Source organism: Eptesicus fuscus, chromosome 11 (assembly GCF_027574615.1).
Source record: "Eptesicus fuscus isolate TK198812 chromosome 11, DD_ASM_mEF_20220401, whole genome shotgun sequence".
In the NCBI taxonomy this organism is placed as follows: domain Eukaryota; kingdom Metazoa; phylum Chordata; class Mammalia; order Chiroptera; family Vespertilionidae; genus Eptesicus; species Eptesicus fuscus.
This window is the reverse complement of record NC_072483.1, coordinates 79,693,110-79,720,730: the sequence shown is the minus strand read 5'-3', so window position 1 is coordinate 79,720,730 and position 27,621 is coordinate 79,693,110. Positions and strand designations below refer to the sequence as shown.

At 42.7% G+C, this 27,621-nt stretch overlaps 1 protein-coding gene across 1 annotated transcript; it reads right to left on the bottom strand.

Moving 5' to 3' along the window:
• Window positions 1–591: 591 nt before the first annotated feature.
• Window positions 592–12,485, bottom strand: C11H2orf80 (chromosome 11 C2orf80 homolog). The gene is made up of 7 exons (XM_008145286.3): window positions 12,445–12,485; window positions 10,634–10,715; window positions 8,351–8,433; window positions 6,692–6,779; window positions 6,229–6,300; window positions 1,026–1,113; window positions 592–746 (listed from the first exon to the last, which is right to left on the bottom strand). Exons 1-7 carry the CDS (start codon window positions 12,483–12,485, stop codon window positions 592–594), a joined length of 609 nt encoding a protein of 202 aa, XP_008143508.3.
• Window positions 12,486–27,621: the final 15,136 nt, after the last annotated feature.

Here is a 27,621-nt window from a genome sequence, read left to right as displayed (position 1 = left end):
ACAATAAACCATGAAAGTATATTTCTCATATATTTATAAAAGAATTATTTCTTTAATAAAGATAATTGTTTATTTAATTTATTTCTTGGCTATTTCTAAAAAATCAGTAGTAGGACATACAATGTATAGCAATATTTGAATATCACAAGAAATATTAACAGTGATTATTTCTAAGGAGTAGGAAAGGGTGTGGATTTCACTTGTAATTTTTGTATTGTTTGAAATTTTTACTATAAGCACATACACACTTATTTAAACCCACAGTATAACAGCTGGTTAACTTGTGAGTAGCATTTCTCAAAAGCTAAAAGATAATAGTGGTTAATATTTATTTAGGGTTACTCTGTACAAGCACTGTTCTAACCTCTTGACATGTATAATCTCAGATAATCACCCCAAAAGCTTAAGAGAGAGATACCATTATTCTTCCCATTTTCCAGAAGAGGAAACTAAGGAACAGAGAGGCTAAGTCACTTACCTGAAGTCACACAGTTGGTACGTAGTAAGCTTTAGATTCAAACCCAGAACATCTCATTCTAAAGGCTAGACTTTTAACTACAATATAAGTAAAGTACTCCCCAACATCTGGTATCATTTTGGTCCAATTTGTGTTTTTAGACCTACTTTGTTCTTTGGCTGTGTGTCCAAAGGTAACTTTTCTGATGATTTCTGTCCCGGGGCATTCGCTTTCCTCGTAGAGCTGCTGGTGGCATTTTTATTCGTTGCTCCCCTTCTTAGCTTGACACCTAGAGACACATGTAGGAACAACAACAAAAACACCTTTGCAAAAAACGGGTCCACCCACAGTTTTAGATCTTTCCCTTCATGAGTGCTTTGCTCCCATTACCAAGGAGTCTACGAAATACTTCCCTGGTTTCGATAGTAGAGGGATATCAAGCCATATGTACTCCTGGTTCTTTGGCATTCACCCAGAGAGATGTTCTTACCACACCACCTTGGACCTGACGTGGTGAGAGCCCCTCCTGCGTTACATTTCTCTAACGGGTGGAAGTCAGCAGGCTTACTCTGTTTGCGGGCATATTCTGCTGCTTTGGGTGCTGTTAACACGGCAAAAGGGTGCAGGGAGAGGCGGAAAGGTGGAGCTCGGGGAACCTGAAAGGAAAACAGTCCTCCTTGGACACGCTGCACACACTGTGCTGTTAACACCTGCCGCTGTGGCACTCGGCCTGCTTACCCCACCCACCATCCCCAGACATTCCTAAGGGCCCCCTGTGCAGCTCGGGTTTCATTTCATGCGCGTTCACACATTGTCTTCTACTCCCACGCTTGGTTCCTCCTGCCTAGAATACCTCTTCACACACTGCTGCTCCCCAGAGAGTTCCCTTTACCTGGAAGGGCTGCTTCCTTCCTTTCTGCCCAGGGGCTCTTTTCCTGAAGGCCCCGACTTTTCCTCTGAGATGGGGCTCCCATATCACCTTTTCTGAGAAACGTGCCCAATGTCTCCACACCTTCACTCCCCTGTACTGGCCTTCCGCCCACTCCCCCACGCCAAGGCAGAATGACCGACTCTCAGCTGTGAACTCCAAGCGTGTTGTCACATAGAACAAACCCAGTGTGTTGTGATTGTAACCCGCTGTCTGCTGCACGGCGCTGGAAACGTATTCAAGGCTAGAACTGTCCAATTCATTCATTCAACAAGTTTTCAGTGAGCACCTCCTGTGGTCCAGGCTCTGCTTTTGGAGCTGGGTGAGGAGAGACACTAACCTATTAGGCAACCAGGGTAATTATACATCATGATAAGTTTAACAAATAAACTAAACAGATGATGTGCTAGCGAGTAACTGGACAGCCACCACGTCAGACAGAAGGGACAGAGGCAGCGAGGGAAGCCATTGAAATATTTTTCAGCAGTAGGGTTACAAGGTCTGGCTCAGGTTTTTAAAAAGATCAGTCTGGCCCAGCTGTGTGGCTTAGTGGTTGAGTGTTGACACATGAACCAGAGGTCACGGTTCGATTCCCTGTCAGCGCACATGCCCAGGTTGTGGGCTTGATCCCCAGTAGGGGTTGTGCAGGAGGCAGCTAATCAATGATTCTCTCTCATCATTGAGTTTTTATCTCCCTCTCCCTTCCTCTCTCTGAAATCAATAATCCTACCTTATAATAGACAAATATGCAAATTGACTGCACCTTTGCTACACCCAAGCCACGCCCACCAAACAAGCCACGCCCACCAACCAATCAGGACGAGTATGCAAATTACCCCAACAAAGATGGCGGCTAATTTGCATATCAAGACAGCGTAGAAAGAAGCCAAGAGATGCTGACGGGAGCAAAGCTGCGGAGAAGCAAGCAAGCCGGGGGGAGGAGAAGGGAGGAGCAGAGGCGGGGCGGGCTGGTGGAGAAGGCAGGCCGGGGGACAAGGGAGGAGCGGAGGCGGGGCGGGGTAGAGTGCAGCAGGAAACCCTATTGCAGGATTTTTCCTGCAACGGGAACACTAGTAATAATAATAATTTTATATATACATAAAAGATCACTCTGGCTGCTTTGTGGAAAATGGATTAAAGTATGGAAGGAGAGAGGCTGATAAACTAATTTAACCTTTTATCTCTAGTGCCTTAGAGAGTGCCTAGCACATAGTAGGCACTCAAATGTTATTGACTAGTTGAACTATAATTCTAGGCAAGACAATAAGTGGTTGACAGCATGGACTTTGATGTCCAAGTGGATGTATCAGAATGCAGGCTGAACCGTGTATAAGACATGTGACCTTGGGCATGTCTTTTAACTTCTCTGTGCCTGTTTCTTCATGTGATAATAATGATACTGGTACCTACCTTATAGAATTGTGGTAGGGATGAAAGCGTTAGTGTATCTAAAGTATTTAGAGTAGTGTTTGGCACATAGTACAATACTATATAGTAGCTTTAAAATTAATAATAATAATAATAAATATTTATATTTATCAGCATCATCATTTCTCTCCCTGACTCAGTTCTCTTTTTTTGTGTAGAACTACCCATGGCAACAGCTTGGCCACCAATTCCTTTAGGGAATCCTGCCTCATCTACCAGAAAAAGGTTGAGTAATTGCTGACAAATGACGTATCAGAGCCAGGAGGCCTGAAATGATTAACACCCCCCGCAAGATCAACAACTTTCTGCTTTCTCACTGATAGAGATTCGGGTTTTAGGTTTACAGGAGTAAATCTAAGGAGTAAAAGATGATGACACAAGTCTTTTTACGCACGTCAACAAAGATGCCATCTCATCAACAAGACACCCTTGCATGATGTATGACCGAGGCAAAAACAAAAAGACAAGGACAACAAAACAAATAATCGGTTTTAGATTTCCAGGTCAGTGGAAAATATTCTGCTCTATCTTTGTCATCCAAAACTCTTAATGACCACACCCTAATGAGCAAGTTCCCACATAATTGGTATCATCTTCGAAGTAGGTAGAAATTTGAACTCCAAGATAATTGTGTGGTTTATATATAGGTGGGGTAGTCTTTTTTTTTTTTTTTTTAAAGAAAGGGACTACATTTATATATTATTTTGTCCTTTTCAACAGGAATGACTGAGCAGAGAGCTGGAAGAAGCCTGCTTCCTGACCATTGGGTGGAACTGTGGTACCAGCCCCTCCAGACTCCGTTCACCTGAGAAGTAAACTTCTGTTTTTCACTATTATTATGGGCTTTTGGTTTCCCACAGGAAACCAGTATTAAACAATAAAAGAGGACGCGTTCTCTTTACCGACGGAACAGTTTAGAGCCACCTCAGCAGGGGCACTTTTATTTTTGACCTCAGTCTTCTATTCAAATGGCAAAAATATTGATTGAGAGTTCACTTCATATCCAGCATTGTAAAGAATTAAACATAAATTATGGTCTCTAACCTCAGAAGCAAATCATCTATTCAGAAAGGTGACCCTAAAACAGTGGTCGGCAAACTCATTAGTCAACAGTACAACGATTGAAATTTCTTTTGGGCCACGAAGTTTCAGTCGCACTGTACGTGCGCGCCCACACGTGGTATTTTGTGGAAGAGCCACACTCAAGGGGCCAAAGAGCTGCATGTGGCTCACGAGCCGCGGTTTGCCGACCACTGCCCTAAAACACTGAAAGTAATTGAGAGGAGGCTTTATATAAGTATGGGGCAATTGCAACTATAATAGCAATAGCCCTTCAGGTTAACGTATGCCAGGCACAAAAAAAAAGAGAGAGAGAGAGAGAGAGAGAGAGGGGGAGAAAGATTGGCTCATGTTTGTTTGTTTTTAGTGGTTAGACACCTATATAACTTATGAAGTGATCCCCTTGACAAGTTTAGCCATACATCACTCTTTTAAAAAATATATTTTTTTATTGGTTTCAGAGAAGAAGGGAGAGGGAGAGAGAGATAGAAACATCAATGATGAGAGAGAATCCTTGACTGGCTGCCTCCTGCATGCCCCCTACTGGGGATCCAGCCCACAACCCGGGCATGTGCCCTTGACCGGAATCGAACCTGGACCCTTTAGTCTGCAGGCTGATGCTCTATCCACTGAGCAAAACTGGCTAGGGCAGTGGTCGGCGAACTCATTACTCAACAGAGCCAAATATCAACAGTACAACGATTGAAATTTCTTTTGAGAGCCAAATTTTTTAAACTTAAACTTCTTCTAACGCCACTTCTTCAAAATAGATTCGCCCAGGCCGTGGTATTTCTGTGGAAGAGCCACACTCAAGGGGCCAAAGAGCCGCATGTGGCTCGCGAGCCAGTTTGCTGACCACGGGGCTAGGGCAAGACATAAATCATTCTTGGTGCACTTAGAAGATACAAGACGGATGCTTTTCAAGCTCCAGTTGCCCTATTTACTGGGGCAGATCGAACCTGATGATTTTAAAGGTCACTTCCAGCTCAGATATTCTCTGAGTCCCGATAATCTGATGACTCATGGAAGCAGTTAATGTAGCTTTTAAATATAGAATGAAATTCAAATCCTAAATCTAGAGTTAATCATATCTTTTTTACTTTAATGCTACTTACTAATAGTTTCATTGTGGCATAGTAACAGTATTATTATGATTGTTATTTCTCGATTCAAGTACTTCTTGAGTGCCAAATTATGTCCAAAGCACATTCAACAAAAATTTCTTCCAATAGAAAGGAGTAGGGGGAGGAAAAGAAGGCAGATGTGTGTAAAGGCCTCTCTTTTCTTTTTCCCCCTTTCTCCATCAAATAGAGTTGAAGAATATTTGTATTGCTTGCTTTATTTGTTGAAGGAAGACCTGTGCTCCTTTTTCTCCAGTTTAAACTTGAGCAGGACAGTTTGTATTTGTCTGAAGCTATTTCTGTAACCCTCACTTACTTGGCCCTTGGTTGACTTCTCTGGGTCCAAGGTCCTGAGCAGAAAAATGGTTCCCTATCAGCAAAAACAGTTCCCTATCAGGAGTAAAACCTGAAGCTATTAAAATTGGCGGGCCCATGATGCCTTTCTGTCACCAGGTGGCAGCAAAGAGTCCTGGAGAAAGCCATCCGGCCTGTGCACAGTACTCACATTGTATCATGTGGGCAGTTCTGGTGGCTGGAAATTCGACATAATCTGATTAGTATTCAGCAGGGCTTTAAAAGCTCTTGCTTGGGAAGGATTTTAGTTGTTGCTTAGGTCCTAAGCAACAGGAGATATTTTATCTGAAGGAATCAAAGGTCATTCAGATGTATGCAGCAATTAGAGAGGAACTTTTGGCAATAACTTTTTTTTTTATAGCAACCCATCTCCTAGTTAAATTTTTTGAAATTATTAAGCCCCAAGGAGCGTTTTAAAATAGCTCCTACAATTTTACTATATTTGAAGTGCTATATGTCCATTGGGAAGTTCTGCTAATTCCTTATTTAAGATGCGGAGGGAGTCCTCACGGCAGCTGACCTGCCCACAAGAGAAAGGCCTGAGCAGGGAAGAGCTTCGGAGGCCCACAGGGGGTAGGCGATCCTCAGAATCTTGTATTTGCAGCTCAAAGCATATCATACCTTTTGTGACATCTCATGGTTTGAAATAGGCACAGTGTTGCCCAGCCAGTGTGGCTCAGTGGTTGAGGGTCTACCTCTGAGCCTCCATGTCAGGAAAGCATTATACAAACATTTATTACCCAAGTAAGATATGGCTACATCTGGTTTTGTACATTTTGATATAAAACTGTTATTTGATGCCTAAAAGTACAACATTAAAAATGTGTCAAATAAATTTTTTCTTAAAATCCCCCGAATTGATAGACTCAGGTCACCCCTACCTTGGTAGCACCAGAATTGGCAGAAGAATCCGCCCCATAAATTTTAAAGACTTCCTCGATTGGGGTGCTGTTCTGTGAAACAACAACAAAATGTATTATCGTATCATGGCTTTTGTTTGGGCACAAGACAAAGCTGTTATAGCTCCAGGATGCCCAGCACTGTGCCTGTGTGGCACGGGCACTAAATAAGCAACTTCTGAATAAGTTGATAAATCAGAATATGCTGAATCCAATTAGTTATGCATTTCATTCTGGGGTCTTTTGCCCCTTAAATAAATGTTTTCGCAATACAATATAGAAGCCAAAATCTTTTTATTATAACTTAAAAAATGAAACATTTAATAGCAGTACATCTTACACATTTATAAGCATTGGTTAAAGAGAAAGTAAATATGCATTAATATCAAAATGTGCATAGAAAATATAGCATCTTCATGTATACAAATAGTGTTCTTTTCCTTACCATTAAGATTCCAGCATAAGATGATAAGATCATTGCTTCTCTTTCTCTATGGTTTGGGTATATGGGTCGGCCACGAAAGGGCCTTTTCCTAAGGGGGAACATGAATAAATAGAATGGAGGGTTTATTCTTTTTGTTTTTGACACCTGCTAAGGTTGTGATAATAATCCATAAGTCATCTCCAATGGCCACGTGCTATCTGCTATGCACTTGTTCACAAAACTGATATGATGAACCCACCATCTCTGAATTTTGAATCTTCCAGCAGTGGTGATGAATTTGCCCTCATCTATCCAAGTTTTCACAGCTATCAAACATGGGCTGACTGGTCACTATGGTGGACAATTATGGATTTGCCAACCAGGATCTTTTCCCTTCTTGTGGCAGTTTGCTTGGGGGAACTGCCTTACTCCACTGTAAGCCTAAGTGCTTCAAGGGGAGGTGAAAATACCCCCGGACTCCAAAGATTGGAAAACACACTGTGGACTAAGCTAGTCACGGTCTTCCATCCCCCACTCCACCCCCAAGACAAGTCAGAGCTATTGAGACACAATTCTGTGACTTTTAGGAATGCATTTTTCCCTGGACTGAATTTTGCAATAAAGTAGAGTGAAACTAAGAACAGTGTCTAGCCAGAGGAAATAGTCAAGAGGTAGGTCTTGATGACATGGTTTCAGTTTGAATTAAGTCCTGCCTCAGACAGAACTACTCATGGATATTCAAATACAGAAGCAATAAATCTCCTCCCCCCCCCCCCTCCTTTTCTCTCTCTCTCTCTCTCTTTTTTTTTTTTTTTTTGCTTAAGTCTGCTCAAACTGGATTTTCTGCTTATTATAACTGCACGCTAACTGATACAGCCATCCAGGGCCAGGTGTGTGTTCTAAGGCCATGGAACGGAGAAAAATAACGCCTCTGGAATAAGCTGTTCAATTCTGGTCTCATTAGTTCCACGTTCTTGCCAATTGAGTGTGTCTGCCTGGCACACAGGGAGAAAATGCTGATAATCCTGGAAAGAAAATTATTCTACAATTCAAACAGCTCAACTCAGGTACCTATCTGGTCAAATGCTTAAGAAGTTGCGTTTGACAGTCCTTATGAAAAGATCACAGCCTTTGCCCACAGAATTGGCCCTCTGAACAATCCTGGCCTGTGCACAATAAAGCACCATCTTATTCTAAGGAGAACATTCTATGCAAGAAAGATTTTCATGTGATAGAAACCAATTAGGCCCTAGCCGGTTTGGCTCAGTGGATAGAGCGTCAGCCTGTGGACTAAAGGGTCCTGAGTTTGATTAAGGTCAAGGGCACATGCCCGGGTTGCGGGCTCCATCCCATGTGGGGTGTTCAAGAGGCAGCTGATCAATGATTCTCTTTCATCATTGATGTTTCTATCTCTCTCTGCCTCTTCCTTCCTCTCTGAAATCAATAAATATATATATATTTTTTTAAAAAGGAAACTGATTAGCAGAGATGTAACAAATGTAAACACTATGTGACTTCCCCAAGTTGACAGCTGTGGGGTTTCTTCAGATTTCTGGTTGCAGAGGGATACTCCCCTGCAGTGCTTTCACATCAGAGCTCATGGTGGAAGACACCAGTTAGAACTTCCTCTTTCGTTTCTCATAGTCACACATTAAAAAAACAATAACTATTTCAACTTACACTTTCTCCCACTCCAGCCAAGTTAAGTCTTCTGAGCGATCCAGCCACTGCAAAGCAACACTGATGGCCAAGTCATAGTGTGCCTGGAAGCAGGAAGCACAGAGAGCAAAGGAATCGGCTTAGACATTGGCCAAAGCCCTCCCTGGGCCCAATGACAATGGCTCTGCTAAACCTGTTCTACTATTTTGTCCGCAATGCTGAGGATCATTAGCTCTGTCCAGTAACCTGATGCTCAGACAGAAATCATAGAGATCTTCAGGCATTGCCTTCACCTCCCACTAGAGGAGGGGTTTTTGTTTATTTTATTTTATTGTCTTTTTGTTTTGTTTTGTTTTGTTTTGTTTTGGCTTCTGTGGATCAAAAGAGAAAAGAGAGATTATTGGAAAGAATATTACACTGGGAATCAGCGAATCTGGACTCACATCTATGTATGGCCAATAATTGGTAGTGTATCCTTAGGTGAGCAATTGGTGTTCTGTGGGCCTCAGTTTTAAGTTTTGTTGGTTGTTTTTTGTGGTTTTTGTTGTTTTTTTTACTTTTTAAAAAAATTATTTTCATTACCATTTATCCCCCCCCATACCTTCTTCCACCTCCACCCACTCCCCTCCTCCCTTCACAATCACCATACTCTTGTCCCTGCTCATGAGTTCTCTTTTTTCCCCTTTTTGTCTCAATCCCACCACCCCCTAGCCCTCACCCCTTAAAATTTTGAAATAGAGAAAGTTGCAGGTGGAGGAAGAGGGACCCAGAGAACAGTTTCTAATTCTGTAAGTAGAGTGACAGAAATGTGCTCCCGGGACACAGGGCAACTGATATGTCCACTGGGAAATCCTGGGAGGCTTCAGAGAGGAGGCTGTGGTGGAACTGGGGCTTGGAGGGGAGGGTTTATGGAGGTGGGGAAGGACCTCCAGGTGAAGGGGTGAGCATGAGCAAAGGGCTGAGGTAGACCTGATTAAGTGACCTGCTAAGAGACTCATACAGAAAGCTGAGGACCAATTCCAGTGAAGGTCAGTTTGACTTGGGCATTTTCAGATGGGTTCTAAGGTTCTATCTCGCTCCCATATTTTCTAAAACAATGTGATTATTTCTATTTCTTCCAGGGGCTGAACCAGACTGAAAGTGAATTTAAAGAAGAAGAAGAAGAAGAAGAAAAAAAAAAGAAAGGAAAGAAATGGACCGTGATCAGTTGTTGAAACTTAATCCAAAGACTGAAGCGTGGACTGGTAACACTGGCATCATTTATTAGAAATGCAAATTCCCAGCCCCACCCCCGACTTCCTGAATCACCACGGCCTTGTAATAAGACCTCATTAAAGTTTGAGAAGCAATTATCTAATTGACTTAATTTCTCCATCTAATAAGTGCACTGAGAAGCACTTACTAGTAAGAAAACCAAGGCCTGACCGCTTCTTCAGCCCCAGGGAAGTCAGATAGAGAGAAGGGGAGGAGGGAGGGATCCTTTCTTCCCTACTAGTGCAAGGACAGTAAATGGGAGGATAAAAAAGCTGAGGGTTTACTAGTTTCTTTTGAATTAGATCTTCACACAGTTTCTTTCTTAACTTATGGGAAGTGAACTTTTATTACATAACATGAACCCAAGGTTCAACACGAATAATAATAGAAAGGATTTTAGGATTATCCAATTTTTTGTTTTCTCCATTAATGCACATGGTAAAAAACAAAACAAATAAACAAACAACAACAACAAAACACACCCAGTATTGCCCTAGCTGGTATGGCTCAATGGATAGAGCATCAGCCTGTGGTGAAGGGTCCCAGGTTTGATTCCGGCCAAGGGCACATCCCCAGTGGGGGGGGGGGGGGGGGGGGAGCGTGCAGGAGGCAGCCAATCAATGTTTCTCTCACATCATTGATATTTCTATCTCTTTCTTCCTCTCTAAAATCAATAAAATATATATATTTTAAAACCACCCATTATATTTGAGAACTACATGATAGCTAATTTTGTCCAAAAAATGTTAACATCATATGTAATATTTGCCCTTGCACCCATTTTGCTTTTTAATCTTTTCTAATGCAAATAGCAAAAGTCACATGACTTTTACTTTCTCATTTTTTTTTTCTTTCAGTTTACTCTCTCATTCTTTTTGCTTTCATTTTCATGAGTTGAGAAGACCATGTGGAGAATGCTAGGATGAGATGAGAAAGAGGCCATTCTAGAGGACCAGGGTCAGTGTTGTTTATTATATACATTATATACATTCTGTCCCCTTCATTAACATGTAACACAGATGTGACTTCCACCCGCATGCCTTTCTTTACCATATCATCTAGAAAGGTGAGTTGCCTTCTTCCTTTTGGGTCAAATTCCTTTTCTCGAAGTCTGATGCCAATATAATCTCCCCTTAAAAGCAAGAGAGCAGGATTGAACCACTGGGAATGACACGGGAGTTCCATCTGCAGATGGGGGTTCCTGCCCAGCCCCTCCCTCCCGCCCAACACAAGAGCAGTCACTGACAGCTGTGGGAGCCGGGTTCATAATTCCTCCTTTTTATCTGGAGGATTATTTGGCTGCTTTATTACCCAAATAACACTATTTTGATTTAAAAGGCAATTCTGCAATGCTGTAGGCTTAAAATGTCTCACCATAGTGAAATTAAACCACATTTATCTAAAAACTAAACGCACATAGCGGACACAGAATTTATAGGAAAGCAGGGAGTGTGATAAATCCCCACATGCAGAAGAGGTTCACAAAAATGAAAGGATTGAGACCCACGGTTTACAATAAAGATTCCCTTGCTAACCATGTTAAATTCGGGCAAAATGTCAAAGAGGTTGATACATTTCGGTCCAGATGTATTCTTTGCTTTTCCTCGTGGAATGCAAATACCCTCAGGAGGAGTTAGACATAAAAATGTATTAGTAAGTCCAGATCCTTCCAGAGGACAGAATGAGGGCCCTGGAAGGAGAACAGAGGGGCTGCTGTTCTGAGAAGTCAGGAAGAGGACTGGATGCAGGGTAAGGGGCCCTGGGGTCCATCTCCACACACCTCTGGTCTTCCCAAGAGGCCACACTTCCGGTCGTCAAGGTCTTTGGCACACACTTTGGGCAAGTAACCTTGCGAGGGGTCAGTCTGTTTCTGCCTTCTCAAACTCTTCTGGTTTATTACACTTAGATTGATAAAAATCCTCCATTTTTTTCTCTTTGTAATTCCAAGGTGCTTTATTTAGAGTGCCCTAAATGTATTCTTTGGCTATAACTTTATGTTTACATCCCTTTTGAAATTCCAGTTCTAGGTGGAGGAATTGGCATTCCTGATTTTGGTTTGTTCTTTATTACAGTTTGGCCTCCAAACACGTACCTGTAAACATCTGTGAATTCACACATAGTTTACTCCAGCTTTCCTTAGGACTTCTCCCAAGATCATTATCTTAGCAGCTGAGAGAGCACATTGGATGGGGATTGTGACAAAGTCTTTGATGAAAAGGGTATTATCATTGTGCCTATAATACAGATGAGATAGGACATAGCTGCCCTGCCCCCCGGCCTTTTTATATCGTCTGTTCTTTTCACCAACCTCTTAACAAAATACCAAGCCAAAGAAAAGCTAGCACAGAAGGAAAACATTTTTTCCATGGGGAGACTTAATATTTGCTTTTGTTTGTTTAAAAATAAAAGTTCCGATGGCAAGAAACAGGAGATGAATTATTGAGTTGATCGGGCTGACCATAAAGAGAGGCAGAGGCTGCAATTTCAATGCTGGGCCCTTGGGCACATTTTTCAGAAATCTCCCCTCTATCTTTTCCAGCAGAGCCCTCTCCAAGGCACACCCTGCCCAGCACAGCTGGCAGGGCTGCGGTCCCAGATCTTAGGCTCCGGAACAGGGATGCCTCGGATGAGCATGCTGCTGGCAGACACAACCTCCCAAGAGATTCAGCATCGGGCTTTGCACCACGTGTGAGGCCTCTGGTGCCGGAGGCAGAGGCCAGATTGTCTGGCTTTTTTTCGATGGTGCAGGAATAAAATTTTCCTGAGATTTTTTACCCTCCTGCCAATGTCAGACCATCCATGACAGGAAACCCACCCAATGCTGAGTGTGGTAAGTGAAAGTGATTCTCAGTCTTACTTACAGGAGCCTTTTCATTTCCTTCTTTAGGAGCCTTCTTTCCATGATGAAAGGCTGACCCAGCTGCGCAGGTATCTGCAGCCTGCACTGCACCTGGTGTCTGTTAGGAAGATGCAGTCTCTCTGAGCCTAGGAGCTACAGCAGCAAATCAGAGAGAATTGGAGTTAGGGACGCTATCACTCCAAATACCAGTCATGGAGTCCCAGGCTCTGGAAGGGATCCGAGAATGTGCAGGGCTCAGGCCTCTGATCCGGCAGGTTCCCGGGCAGAGAGCTGTCTGGCGGCCGGTGCACTGTACCTTGAGTGTACCCGGCACTTCTCATTCCCTGCGAGTTTTTTCAGCATTCAACATTTACCTACCCGTGCAATAAACTAGCAAGTAAACAGGCAAGGCTTGTGTAATAGTGGATGAGACTATTTGGGGAGAACCATCCAAATGGGGATGGTTTGTGTTCTGAGTATGTTTGAGCTCTGAGCACATTCGACCTACCGACTCCCAGTGAATTCGCCCTGGTGCAATGGCTCGTGATAGAGTTTTCTATAGAATCCATGCACAACTTCTTTTTTTTTTCTCCATGCACAACTTCTATGGCCAGAAGGTCCTTGAAAGAACATGTGGTTATGGCAAATGTGAGACCATGTCTTCAGTTCCTACCCCAACACTGAACCGGAAATTGGAGTTTAGGTGATAGGGTCAAAAGGGTTCTGAAGTCACAAAAAAAGTTTACAAAAAAAATTATCAGTGTCAATTGATAATAGCTAAGATTTGGAAACAGCCTAAGTGCCCGTCAGCAGATGAGTGGATTAAAAAACTGTGGTACATCTACACAATGGAATACTACGCTGCTGTAAAAAGGAAGTAACTCCTACCATTTGCAACAGCATGGATGGAACTGGAGAGCATTATGCTAAGCGAAATAAATCAGTCAGAGAAAGATAAATATCACATGATCTCACTCATTTGTGGAATATAATGAACAACATAAACTGATGAATAAAAAACAGATCCAGAGACAGAGAAGCATCGATCAGACCATCAAACCTCAGAGGGAAGGCAGGGGAGGGTGGGGAGAGACCAACCAAAGGACTTGTAACCAATGGACACAGACACTAGGGATGAGGGCAGGAGTGGGGGGGAGGGGCATGGAAGGATAAAGACCTTAATAAAGAAAAATACATATTAAAAAAAAATCAGTGTTGAATGGGTGCCCAGGGAACAGTATAAATGGCATATCAACTCTCTGCACCTGATATCTGTTAGGAAGATGCAGTCTTCAGTTTTATTTCTTAGTTTTATTTCTTAAACAAGATTTAAAGCAAATTGTGATGATCAATTTAATATAGCAACCTGGCTGGGCCATTGTGCTCAGATATTCGATCAAACATTATTCTGGGTGTTTCTATGAAGGTGCTTTATGGATATTAACATTTAAGTCAGTGGACTTGAGTGACACAAATTACTCTCCATTATGTGGGTGGGCCGAATTCAATCAGTTGAAGGCCTTAAAAAAACAAAGACTGACCTCTCCCAAGCAAGAAGGAATTTTGCCAGCAGACAGCCTTTGGACTTGAATTGCAACTCCTCCCTAGTCTTCAGCCTGCTAGCCTCCCCATCAGATTTTGGACTGGCCAGGCTACCACAGTCATGTGAGCCACTTCCTTAAACTAAAACTCTATGTATATTTGCTGTTGGTTTTGTTTCTCTGGAGAGCTAAGACTAGTAATAAAAATGTTAATCTTGGTTGATTATAGGTTTATGGATATTTATTACGTTACATTCTGTACTTTTGAAATCATGCACATGTTTTTAAATCACTACTATAAAAATGGTGGGGAAAAAACTTTAGAAACCTTTTTAAAAAAAATTGTAGCATGCCCTAACCGGTTGGCTCAGTGGTTGGAGTGTCAGCCCATGGATTGAAAGCTCCCAGGTTTGATTCCAATTAAGGGCACATACCTCGGTTGCAGGGTCAAGCCTCAGCCCCAGTCAGGGCATGGATGGGAGGCAACCAATCGTTGTATCTCTCTCATATCGATTTTTCTCTCTTTCTGTCTCCCCTCCTTCCTCCCTTCCACTCTGTCTAAAAATCAATGAGAAAAATATCCTCTGTGATGATTAACAAAACAACAAAATTGTAGTATATAAATGTGGTAGGCAGTTAGACAGACATGACCAGAGCAAGGACGATGGGCCAGGTACAGAACATCACCAGGGCGGAAAGCCATGGGTGCCTAGCAATGGTCAAAACTGGGAAAACAAGGACCTTACCCCCAGGGTAACCCTTCCTTCCCTAGCATATCACTGGTCATGCGGTTCAGACCCCCGGACCTTTCAAATCACTGGTCATACGGTTCAGACCTTCCCCTGACCCTCCTGGCATGTTGCTAGTCATACGGGTTAGACCCCCTTGGAGAGGAACATACAATGGGGCCAGAGAACAGCCCTTCACCATTAAGCCTCCAGGACAATGAGATTCTGACCTGCACCAACTACATGTGGTCCTCAGTTGTATTTCAGCTCCAGAAGAGGTGCCTTCTTTTGCCTCTGTAACTTGTTTCCTGGGCCCATTTCTTCTACAGCTCACTTATTCTACCTCTGTTACTTTCTAAATAAACTTTCTCTTATAGTTTGAGTCTTGGCTCTGAATTCTTTCTTAACTAGTTCTCAAGTACCGAGATCTCGCTGAAGCGAGATCGAGATCAAACTGCCGATGACATTCTGGTGCGGTTTGGCTGCTAGCATAAACATTAAGCTTCATTGGACTCAGCTTTTCGGCAACAAGCAGAAAGGAAACAGGATGCCCCTGGCTTAAATGAGTTCTTCACCAGACCAATTCAATTCTTTCGGACCATTCTTGCTGCTGCTACACCTGCCTTGGATGAGCTGTGGAGAAGGTGAAAGGGGTGAAGAAAGGAGCAGTCCATTGGAGATGAATTAATGATGAAGACAGTAATGTCATCTCTGCAGGAGAGTACATCCAGAGAGGACGCTGCAAGCCGAAGAGGTGGCCTCAGGGCCTGGAGAAAGGAAAGCTCTGGACCTGGGCCGGCCAGACGCTGGGATGTAGTATCTCCTGCACCACCGACTGGTGTGGCCATGGCCAAGCTTCTTGGCTCTCCAGCACCCCAGGCTCAGGTGTTGTCTGAAAAAATGAGGAGCCTGGTTAACATCACCAAGAGCGCCTTTTGCCCTATGTTGTACAACTCCACAAAGGCTAGCATTCTTCTAATTCAATAAGTTGTGAAAACACTGTCCTACCTCAGTTCCTTGAGTGTGTGTGTGTGTGTGTGTGTGTGTGTGTGGTATAGGAGGTACGGATGGGGTGGGTAGGGTGGGATGACTTAGCTTCCACGACTTTTTAAAAAATATATATATATTTCTTTATTGATTTCAGAGAGGAAGGGAGAAGGTGAGAGAGAGATAGAAACATCAATGAATCATTGATTGGCTGCCTCCTGCACACCCCCTACTGGGGATTAAGCCTGCAACCCGGGCATGTGCCCTTGACCAGAATCGAACCTGGGACTCTTCAGTCCTCAGGCCGAGGCTCTATTCACTGAGCCAAACCAGCCAGGGCTGTGCCTTTTTAAAAAGCAAAAGACTTAGCATTTGTTTTAACCTGTTTTGTTTTGTCATTCTGAGCCAGTCCTTTGAATTTCAGACTTACAAATTATAGATTTGCATCTCTTAGTTGCTGTGACAGCTTTCCCTTAGACCTACCTTCCACTGCCATTCAGTGTGGCATACTATGCAAAGGTATAAATCTTTAAAATATGAGCATCTTCCACAGCGGAGACCTGGGAGGCCTCCAGCTAACTGTGTCACCTTGGGTTCGTGGACTCTCCTCCCTGTGTCTGAGCTTCCTCCTCCGTAAGAGAAGCAGGAATGGCCAGAGAGGGTCCTTCCAGCTGCAGAGTCCAGTGACTGACGTGCGTGGAGCAGCTACGCCTGGTTGAAAGAGGGACATTTGTAGAGACCCTATTCAGTTCAGATTTGAATTCACCCTTCTTATCTGTCCATAGAGCTTTAACAAAAATAACGCTGGAAACACACAGAAGAGCTACTGGAAAGATGTCAGGGGTCTCAGGCGTTAGCTGCTTCATTAAAACCCCCGAAGGCACAGCCCCCATATTCTCTAGAAATATCATGCCCCGAAGAACATCTGCACACTCCCTTCAGGCCCCCCCTCTGCACCCTTACAGCGATGGTGCGGGTCTCTCAGAGTGCGTTCTATGAGATGCTGGGCTCTTAACAAAGTCCCCTTTCAGAGTCTCTCACTGAAGGAGACGGATTCCTTTGCTTTTGTTCTCTCCCTGCTTCAGGGGGCATCTGCTCAGACTGGTGCACTCCCATGCAGGAAAGCAGATTTTTTTTTGTGTGTGTGTGTGGTTGCTAGGAAACGGTGACTGAATGAAAATAATTTTTTTTTTAAAATACATCCCCAATGCCCCAACCAGGAGGGGGAAAAGTCATATATTTGGGACAAGATTGTGATTCTGACCTGGAGTTCACTTTTTTTTTTTTTAAACCTGAGTAGGATTCAGTTTCCCATCTAAATGATTAATCAGAAAGCAGAGAGGATATGAGAAATCCACCTCCCTCGGGGTTTTCATAGCACTTGGCTGCAGACCTAGGGGTCAACTGGCCAAGCAAGGATTTCTGGGGAAGCCAGGGAACCTCTGACCCCTTACACACTTAGGGTGATTCTACTTGACGTCTGTGGACACAGTGGAAATCCCGAAGGACCATCACCTCGGTGAAAGCAACCCCCGTTCAGGCACTGGCCTTCTAATCATAGTAGTCAACGCTTCCTCTTTTGCTTAAAGCTTGCTGGTGGTTTCCAGTTGCTCTTAGAAAAACGTCTAGACTCCTAACCATAGCCTGTAAGTGGGTCTCCTCCATGCCCCTGTACAGAGGCAGTTTGTTATTCTGGCCCATCTAGGCCTGGGTATCTGTTATCAATACCACTTTGGCTTCATTTCCCCTCCTTTCCATCCACCAAATCTCTTGGGGACTTGATGTCTCAGCTGGTCTATGAGTGACAGCAAAACTCTAGATTTGGATTTTTATAGATGAGTTGTTCCCTCCACATTGAATTTATATTGCACCCAGGAGGTTCCATCAGGTTTTGTTGAGCCTGAAATTTATAAAAATTGAATTTTATAAAATTTAAGAAAAAGAATGCAACATTGTGAATGCAGGATTAAGTGTTTGCTTAGAACCATTAATCACCACAAGTGATTGGAGTGATGTATCTATAAGCCATGGAAACTGCCCACGTCCAGGATCACTGCTGGCCTACTCTCTCTTTTCACCCTCTATTCCCTTGGCTAAGTCCTGTTTGCCAAGGACTTAATCAAATAACATCTGCATAGTTGGATGGATCTAAAGGGCATTTTGTGTAGTGAAAAAAAGCCAATCTCAAAAGGTTACATACTATGTATGACTCTGTTTATATAACATTCTAGAAATAATAAAATATAGAGATGGAGAACAGGTCAGTGGTTGTCAGGGGACAGGCATGGGGGTAGGGAAGGTGGGTGTCACTATTAAAGGGTAGCACAAGGGAGTCACTTTATGGGACAGTTTTGTCTGATGATTGTGGGGGTGATTACATGCATCTTAACATGGAATCAAATTGCATAGAATACACACACACAAATGAGTGCGTGTAAAACCCCGTAAAACAGAGTAAGTTCATAGTGTAGTTACCAGTGTTATGCAAATGTCAATTCCTGGTATGATATTGGTCTACAGTTATGTTGATCTCACCATTGGGAGAAGCTGAGTGAAGGGTTCTATTTCTATATTAGCAACTTCCTGTAAGTCTATAATGAACTTGAAGTGAAATTTGTTTCGTTTTTTAAAAGGTGATACAGCTTTTACCTGTTCCTGGGATGCCTGCTTGTGGAGTCCAGCTGTGATTCAATGAAGTCCAGGCCACATGGAGAGGTCATGTGTGGGGTTCTGGGTGACAGTGCCACGTGGGGCCCCAGCCAGCTGATATATGAGTGAGGAAACATTCAAGATGACTCCAGCCATAGCCATGATCTGACTGTGAGAATCACCATGTGAGAACTGCCTAGATGAGCCCAATGTCAAGAACCATAAAGTAATTATTGCTGTTTGAAGTCCTTAAGCCATTAAGCAACAACCAATGACCAGAGCACCATCAGTGTGATCTGGGTACCTCTGTTCCCCACTTCATGTATGACATGAAAGAAATAATGGAACTGTCAACAAATCAACAAACGACAAGTGTTGGCGAGGATGCGGAGAAAAAGGAACCCTCGTGCACTGCTGGTGGGAATGCAGACTGGTGCAGCCACTGTGGAGAACAGTATGGAGTTTCCTCAAAAAACTGAAAATGGAACTCCCATTTGACCCAGTAATCCCACTCCTAGGAATATATCCTAAGAAACTGGGAACACCAATCAGAAAGGATATATGCACTCCTATGTTCATAGCAGCACAATTTACAATAGCTAAGATCTGGAAACAGCCTAGGTGCCCGTCAGCAGATGAGTGGATCAGAAAACTATGGTACATCTACACAATGGAATATTATGCTGCCATAAAAAAGAAGGAATTCTTACCATTTGCAGCAACCTGGATGGAATTGGAGAACATTATGCTGAGTGAAATAAGCCAGTCAATGAAAGAAAAATACCACATGATCTCCTCATTTATGGATAATAAAGAACATTATAAACTTGAACAAAAAGATAGATACAGAGGCAGTAAAGCATCAAACAGTCTGTCAAATTACAGCAGAAAGGTTAGGGAGAGGTGGGGGAAGATAAGAGATCAACTAAAGGACTTGTATGCATGCATATAAACATAACCAATGGACGCAAAACTCTGGGGGGTGAGGGCATATATGGGAGTGGGGTGGGGGGGGCAATGGTAAGATATGTACACATATAATACCTTAATAAAAAAAATTGAAAAAAAAAAAAGAAATAATGGAACTGGCACCCCAAGGTGCAAGCATGAAGTAAGCAATCAAGTAAAAAATCTAGGTCAGTGTTTATATGAGGCTAATAAACGTTAGCTACACTTATTATTATTGATTTTTTTTTTTTTTTTTTAGAGAGAGAGAGAGAGAAACACCGATTGGTTGCCTCCCGCACGCACCCTGACCAGGAATCGAACCTGAAACTTTTTGGTGTATGGGATGATGCTTCAACCAACTGAGCCACATCAGCCAGGGCAGCTGAATTATTATTATTGTGTATCTAAACTATAATCAAAGGACAAACAAGATATGGAATAGCCCATTTAGCTCTGGGTCAATTCCAAAATGTCACTAAGTGACTCATCTCTTCTTATCCCCAGACACTGGGAGTGAGCACTAGAACTTGGCAATAGAGTGACTTCTATATTGAGCACATCCTTGGGTGACCTCTGTCCTCTGGTTTGCCCGTGGGGTAAATGTACATTCTAAATATAAATGATGGTTCTACTAAGTTATCCCCTCCCTCTCAACCCCAGAGGGAGTAACTGTTTTCTCCTGTGTGGGTAAAAGCCTTCAGAGCTAAAGGTATCTGTGGGTACTAATCTGCTGCTTGCAGTCAAAGAACATTCTTTTATGGGAAACATCTGTTGTTCAAACAACACTTGAGCTTTTTTGGAAGTCTATTGTGTAATACATAGCTTTATAAAAGACATTATTTTTTTTTCTAGTGTTAGCACAAAGTGCACTAAATCAAATTAAGGCCCCCTTTTTACTATACCAGTTATTTATATATTTTAAATTATCCTTTATCACCCTACTCTTTTTTCAAATATATTTTTATTGATTTCAGAGAGGAACGGAGAGGAGAGAGAGATAGAAACATCAATGATGAGAGAGAATCATTGATCGACTGCCTCCTGCACGCCCCACACTGGGGATCGAGCCCACAACCCAGGCACGTGCCCTGACTGGGAATAGATCCGTGACCTCCCTGTTCATAGATCAATGCTCAACCACTGAGCCATGCTGGCCCGACTATCACCCTACTCTTAACCTCTGGACCACATAGTTATTGTCAGCGTCCCTATGGGTTGGGCCAGCAGACCATCTTTGGAAGGAAGAATCTGCGGGAGGAAAGCAGAATTGCTGAGGAGGAGCCTGGGGTCCTGAGACCACCCCCAGGGGGTCTGAATTTCCCTCAAGGATCAGTGCCTCATCAGAGCCAGGGGGAGGTGCTCAGTGTGGCTGCCTGGCTGCCTGGTAGGGCAGGGATGTGCTGCTGCAATAGAAGCCCCCAGGCAGTGCTGGAAAAACACTTAGAACTTCAGACGTTGGAAGATGCCCAATCATTAACCCTTAGGTTCCAGTTCTTGCCCGGATCTGTATGTTTCCTTTGGAGGTTGCCTTGGAATCTGGATTCACAATGGCTAACTCAGCACAGTCAACCTTGTCTGCAATAATCCCTAGACAAAAAGAAACGAGAGAAAATTGATGTGTGGGATGGGGGTGGGGATGCTGAGGGAAAAAGCAAAGGCCTAAACACACACACACACACACACACACACACACACACACACACACACGATGAAACAATTTCTGCATCATCAATGTGAACTCTGAGTTATCACAAAAAAAAACATTAAAACATAACCTGGCTCACTACATCTTCCAGCTGCTGCTGTGATAATATTATGATGGCATATTTCCTGATGGCCTTTATTATTAAGGTCTTCACATCCAAAGTGGCTTTGAGTGCAAATATGCATTTTATCCAATAGATTCTGGGGAAAATATCATGGAGTTGCCTGAAAACTAGGACAAATATTGCAGCAGCTAGAGAATCAAGAATTCCTGCCTTGCAAATGACCCCAGTTTACAAAGGGACACAGCTGGCCTTGCCCCTCTCCTGACCCCACTACTGCAGTGTCTAAAGAATGACAGCAACAACAAGCCACTTTTAAGTATTTGAGAGAGTCTATGGGTTCAGAATTGGGAGGAAGAATGTTGAAAAACACACACACATTCTTGCATATAGATTCAACTAAGTGTTTCTGGGCTATTCTATCCCCAACCTCTCCTCCCCACCCCACCCCCCGTCTTGCCTAGAAATATGAATATATCATCCCACTGCTTCATGGACTCCATGGTTTCTGATGAGATATCAGCAGTTAATTTTATTGAGGATCTCTTATACATGATAAGTAGCTTCTCTCTTGCTGCTTTCAGGATTTTCTTCTCATCACTGGCTTTTTAAAAAAATATATTTTTTAATTGATTTTACAGAGAAGAAGGGAGAGAGATAGAGACTTAGAAACATCAATGAGAAAGAAACATTGATCAGCTGCCTCCTGCATGCCCCCTACTGGGGATATGCCTGCAACCAAGGTACATGCCCTTGACCGGAATCAAACCTGGGACCCTTCAGTCCGCAGGCCGATGCTCTATCCACTGAACCAAACCAGTTAGGGCTCATCACTGGCTTTGGAAAGATTTTTCTTAGTAGTGTATGATAACATCTATTGCAAGATCAGATTACCTCATGGTTAAAGCAATGGCTTCATAGTTTTATTCCATGGCTTTGAACCCAGTGAAGTTTATCAAAGAAAACACATGATATTAACTACATAAAAGATAAACCCATTGACTTGATTTCTACTATGCCATTTATAGGCAAAACTAGAGGCCCGTTGCATGAAATTCGTGCACTGGGGGGTGAGGGTAGGGGCGGGGAGGATTTCCTCGGCCCAGCCTGCGCCCTCTCGCAGTCCAGGAGCCCTCGGGGGATGTCCGACTGATGTTTGATGTCCGGGGAGCGGGCCTAAGCCATCAGTTGGATATCCTTAGTGCTGCCATGGAGGCAGGAGAGGCTCCCACCACCACCGCTGCGCTCGCCAGCCGTGAACCTGGCTTCTGGCTGAGCAGTGCTCTCCCTGTGGGAGCACACTGACCACCAGGGGGCAGCTCCTGCATTGAGTGGGATCAGGCCAAAATCAGCTCTCCAACATCCCCAGAGGGGTCCCGGATTGCGAGAGGGTGCAGGTTAGGCCGAAGGACCCCACAGATGCACGATTGGGGCCGGGGAGGGACACGGGAGGTTGGCCATCTGGGGAGGGACTGTGGGAGGGCTCCAGGGCATGTCCAGCCCATCTCACTCAGTCCCAATTGGTCAGACCCCAGCAGCAAGCTAACCTACCAGTCGGAGTGTCTGCCCCCTGCTGATCAGAGCAAGCGGTTGAGCGGCCTTAGTATATCATTAGCATATTACGCTTTGATTGATTGAACGAAAGACCGGATGACTGGACACTTAGCATATTGGCTTTTATTATATAGGATAGTGGCCTGCCATATCTTGAAGGTTTCTGACACTTTATGCAATTAAAATAACCACCTGCAAACTACTTCAAGTGTAAAGGCTTATATCTTCTTGACTCTGAGAAGGTATCATAAGCATGTCTTTGTTTCTTATGGGAAGCTTTGAAAACATTCCAAATGCAACTGAGAATCTAAATGGGTTAATGCTTCTTGTACAATGCAAATGATAAAATTTGCATACACAATCACTAGTGAATCCATTGCTGGAGAAAAACAAAGTTGTGAGCTCAAACTACTTCCCCAAATGGAGAATTGGACTGGGGAAAAAATATGTGACTAGGAAAATTCCATCCTCTAATTTATCTTAAATTTCCTCCTGTGCTTTGCTGGGAGTTTGTGAAGCAGTCACACCAGACTTGATACTTTTCCAGCAACTATCTGAGGGCAGGGATTAAAGTACTCATTGTACAGATAAAGATGTTGCTTATCTTGCTATAGCTGTAGACATTTGAAGAATGTATTCATGCCCTAACTGGTTTGGCTCAGTGGATAGAGCATTGGCCTATGGATTCAAGGGTCCTGGGTTCGATTCCAGTCAAGGGCACATGCCCAGGTTGCGGGCTCAATCCCCAGTAGGGGGTGTGCAGGAGGCAGCCAATCAATGATTCTCTCTCATCATTGATGTTTCTATCTCTCTCCCCCTTTCCCTTTCTTTCTGATATCAATAAAAAATATATTTAAAAAAATAAAAACATTAAAAAAAAAAGAATGTATTCATGGCCTGGCTAGTGTTGCTCAGTGGTTGAGCATTGACCTATGTAGCAGGAGGTCATGGTTCGATTCCTGGTCAGAGTACATTTCTGGATTGGGGGCTCAATCCCCAGCGGGGGTGGAGTGCAGGAGGCAGCTGATCAGTGATTCCCTCTCATTATTTGAGGTTTCTATCTCTCTCCCCCTTTCCCGTCCTCTCTGAAATTAATAAAAATATTTTTTCCAAAAAAATATTTTTTCCAAAAAAAAAAATAATTTTTTAAAAAAAGAATGTGTTCATGGAAAATGAGACCCAAGCTAACTCCAAAGGAATTCTGAAAGGCATTTCCATCATAATAGTAAAGAATCTTATAGAACACTGTAACAGACCCAATGACTCAGAACCCAAGCCGTCTGGCTCTTAGGACTGGTACAATTCCAGTTCCTGGTGTAGCTGACTTGTAAGGGAAGCATCCGCATCTAGAGGTTGTGGGTCTTATGGAACACTGATATCCCCAAGAAGTGTCAGGATTAGAGGACATGCTCAAATCTATTTATTGGGCAAAGTATATTCAAAGTTATAAGAAAAAGTCCCCTCATATAAAGAATTTGATCCAGCTGGAAAAAACAGATTAAAAACTGTGGCTAAGATCCAAGTTGTAGGTTTTCATGGAATAGTACCATGTGTGGTAATTAATTTGCAGGAAAAAAACAAGTCACCAACTATTTCAAACAATAAAAATAGAAACATGTTTGGAAAAAAAAACTTCATTGAGTAATTCTAGTAAATGGAGTAACTATAACTAGAAAATATGGAAATTTTAAAATATGTGAGAGTAACTCTAAAATATTAGAATAAAAATTCAAAGTTTTCAATTTCTATCAATTAAACACTTTTCTTGGGAAAATTTCAGTATCAAAACCTTGTAGGGAAATGCTCCTGAAGTAAAAAAAAAAAAAAAAATTTGTGGCTTGAAAAGAGGAAAATGTGATTCAGTTAGAAAATATCTTGAAGCATAGTCTCTGGACATATAAAACATGCACAAGGCAAAACAAAGCAAGGCCAACTAGGAATAGAATAAGTCCCAGGCAAAAATCAAATGAAAGCTTTAAACAACCCAAATTCTCCTAAAGTGTCATGGGTTCATCAAGTGAGAGAGGAAGGTCCCAAAAGCTAACTAGGGCATCTCTACTCATAATTGTGTACAATCCAGGTGAAACCACAGGAACATTTCAGAGAGACACTTTCTCGCTTGTATTTGAAAAAGTGAAAGACCACGTGACTGGAATTGGGTCCCTCTCTCCGAGGTAAACCACAAGGCTTTCAGGAGAGTAGGCCAACGGTGGAGAGAAGTTCCTTGGATTTCATCCAGAAGAATGTGATTGGCCCAAAGGATTCAAAACAGATTTCCTAATATATTTTTAACCTTTTTATTATAAAGTAACATGGATACAGTAAACTAGACAAAACCAGAGGTAGATCTATTCATCTCTCCAAGGGATCAGTAACTGGTGATCCGAACACTCCAGAACCTTCATTGGCTTCTAACTCAGAACTGTCCTTGAAGGCCAGCATTGCCTTGTTACATAAGGCCCCAGTCTCTTATGGCATCCTCCAGCACTTTCTGCTGAGCCACCTGGGGTCTAATCTGGAAAGGAAGGCAAGCAGGAATTTGTTGTATTGGTAGAAAAGGAAGACTGAGCGTAAAGCTCCTTCTCAGAGGAAACCTCACTTAAAAATTGTCTTGCTACTAGGCAGCCTAATATACAAGATAGTATCTCTCTTTACCCAATTAACTGCTTGCAAAATACTCATGTTTCGATGCTGACAGGACCCAGCTTGATGGCTTCCCACTGGTGAAATTTGAGGCAATTTGAGCATCCAAATGCATGATAGCATAATTCATTGAATAAAGCAAGAAACCTTAAATCCATACTAACGTAAATGAGTAAATAAATGCAGAGATGGGAAAGTGGTTCTCTACAACTAGGAAGAGAATAATTCCCACTCAGAAATTAAATGAAAGCTTTAAATCCAATACATCTAAAAATAGACGATAAATACATAATATACTTAAATATAAATATATGTATATAATAACTATAGAAGGCATGATGGAATTATAAAATCACCAATGAATGTTAAAACTATGGGTGAATTTTGGTGACTGTACAGTATATTTTTACAGCATCCCCCCACGTTACTTAAGTTTACAGACGGGAAAATAGTAAATGCGCAGTGGAGAAGCAAGGCAGCTACTATCTCAACCAAAGGAGCAAAGATTGAGACAAACCATCCTTCTAGGACCTTGCCTCTTCCCACTATTATACACTGAGGACACAGTATCACTTCATAGTATTCCTGCCAAAAAATGCGAAACTTGAAATATAATTGCAAGGAAACACCAGACAAACCCAAGTTGAGGGACTTCTACAAAATAACCAGCCTGCATTCTTCAAAAATACCAAGGTCTAGAAAGACAAAGAAAGGCTTGGGAACTGTATCAGACACAAGAAGACTTCAGAGATATAGACAATGAAATGCAGCATATGACTCTAGATTGGGTCTTGGAGGAGAAGCTGTAGAGATGATTGGAGCAGCTGTCATGTGAATAGGAACTGTATTGGAGTGTATGGATTCAGTTTCCTCATTTTGGTAACTATGTTATGGTCATATAAGAGAATGTCATTGTTCTTCTTGGGAAATACACACTGGATTATCTAGGGGTAAAGGGTACACTGTCTTCAAATTACTCTGAAATGGTTCAGGGAAGAGAGGAAAACAGAAAAGAATATAGCAATGGTGTAAAAGTTTAAAAAAATGATAAAGGATTTTTCCATACTATTCTTACAATTTTTCTATAAATTTAAAATATCAAATTTAATGTTACAGACAATGCTGCAATGTTTGCAAAATTCACCTCTTTCACAGTCTGAGATACCATCCAAATTCAGTTGTTCAAGTTTCTTGTGCCAGAGCAACTAACAACTTGAAAGCTACATTCTCCCTAATATTAAAAATAGGAACTATGAAATAAAACCTCTAATAGGGACGTGATAAAAGTACAAATTTTAAATTAATATCTATCTAAATACTAACTTCCTTGGTATTTTTCTATTAGTTCCTCATCTCCTTCTTAACAGGAAGAGACAAGACCCTTAATTTGGGGGAAACTCTTATTATAGAAATATTCAAATGGAAGATGGGAAATCACTTGTCAGGAGCACCTCAGAAGGATTGTATGTATTAGGCAAAGTACAGCAAAGCTGTGACTCTAACTGCTAGGATGAAATTTTAAATATTCTGTTAAAAATTCCACTTAAGGAAGAGTGCTGGCAATTGAGAGAATTTCAAAGTCTAGAACTCTCATCTTCTCTGTCCCCAGATCCTGCTGTCTTCAGGGATGTGCTGAGCATCAGTCATTTTCCGGGTCAACAGCTCTGATCCTGAAGCTGTTACAAAATAAACCATCCGTCTCTGGGTGCATTGGTCAGCACCTGTTCATTTGCTGATCATTTCAGAACATTGGTTGTTGGGAAAATTCTGAATCCGATATTGGAGCAGGGCTCTGCTGCCACAAAAACGCATGTGATCAACTCCCAGGGCATTTGTGATCCTACTGAAGGATCACCCAATCCAATGCAGTCATTCTGTTTCATGTGATCCTTTCTTCTTCCAATACCACCTGAAAATGTGCAGGTGCAGTAGAAGAGCCCTAGCTCAGCTATCAGAATCCCTGGGTTCTAGGCCAGGACTCGTGTGTTGTGGAAGCTGGACCAGAGCCTCTCAATGCCTCCACTTCCTTCCCCAGAATACACCAATACCGCTGGGTGCGGACCAGCCTTTCTCCAGGCCTGCAGCTGGACAGGGGAAGCCAGACTTGTCCCCTTCTCTGCATCCCATCTCTGGGGACCCACCAATCCCACTGAGTCAATTTTCTTTTCTCAGGATCTACCCCATTCTCTCCATTCTCAGGGCCACTGTGAGTTCAGTTCGGATCTTCATCATTTCCCACCAGAAATACTACAATAGCCTCTCATTAACTGGTCTTCCTTCCCCAACCACTCCCCTCTCCCTCCCTCCACTACTGTTCTTCTTAAAAGCTGCCCAGAGGGCTATTTTTCAAAATGAAAATCTGATCACGGCCCTCCCTTCTTAA

Bases quoted from the DNA above. Each gene is read 5' to 3' on its own strand.
- C11H2orf80 (XM_008145286.3), bottom strand. From the start codon at position 12,485: ATGGAAAGAAGGCTCCTAAAGAAGGAAATGAAAAGGCTCCT. The intron at 8,434-10,633 runs GTAAAGAAAGGC...TCCTGCTTCCAG, and splicing joins TCACCTTTCTAGATGATATG to GCACACTATGACTTGGCCAT. The intron at 747-1,025 runs GTAAGCCTGCTG...ATGTGTCTCTAG, and splicing joins AGAATATGCCCGCAAACAGA to GTGTCAAGCTAAGAAGGGGA.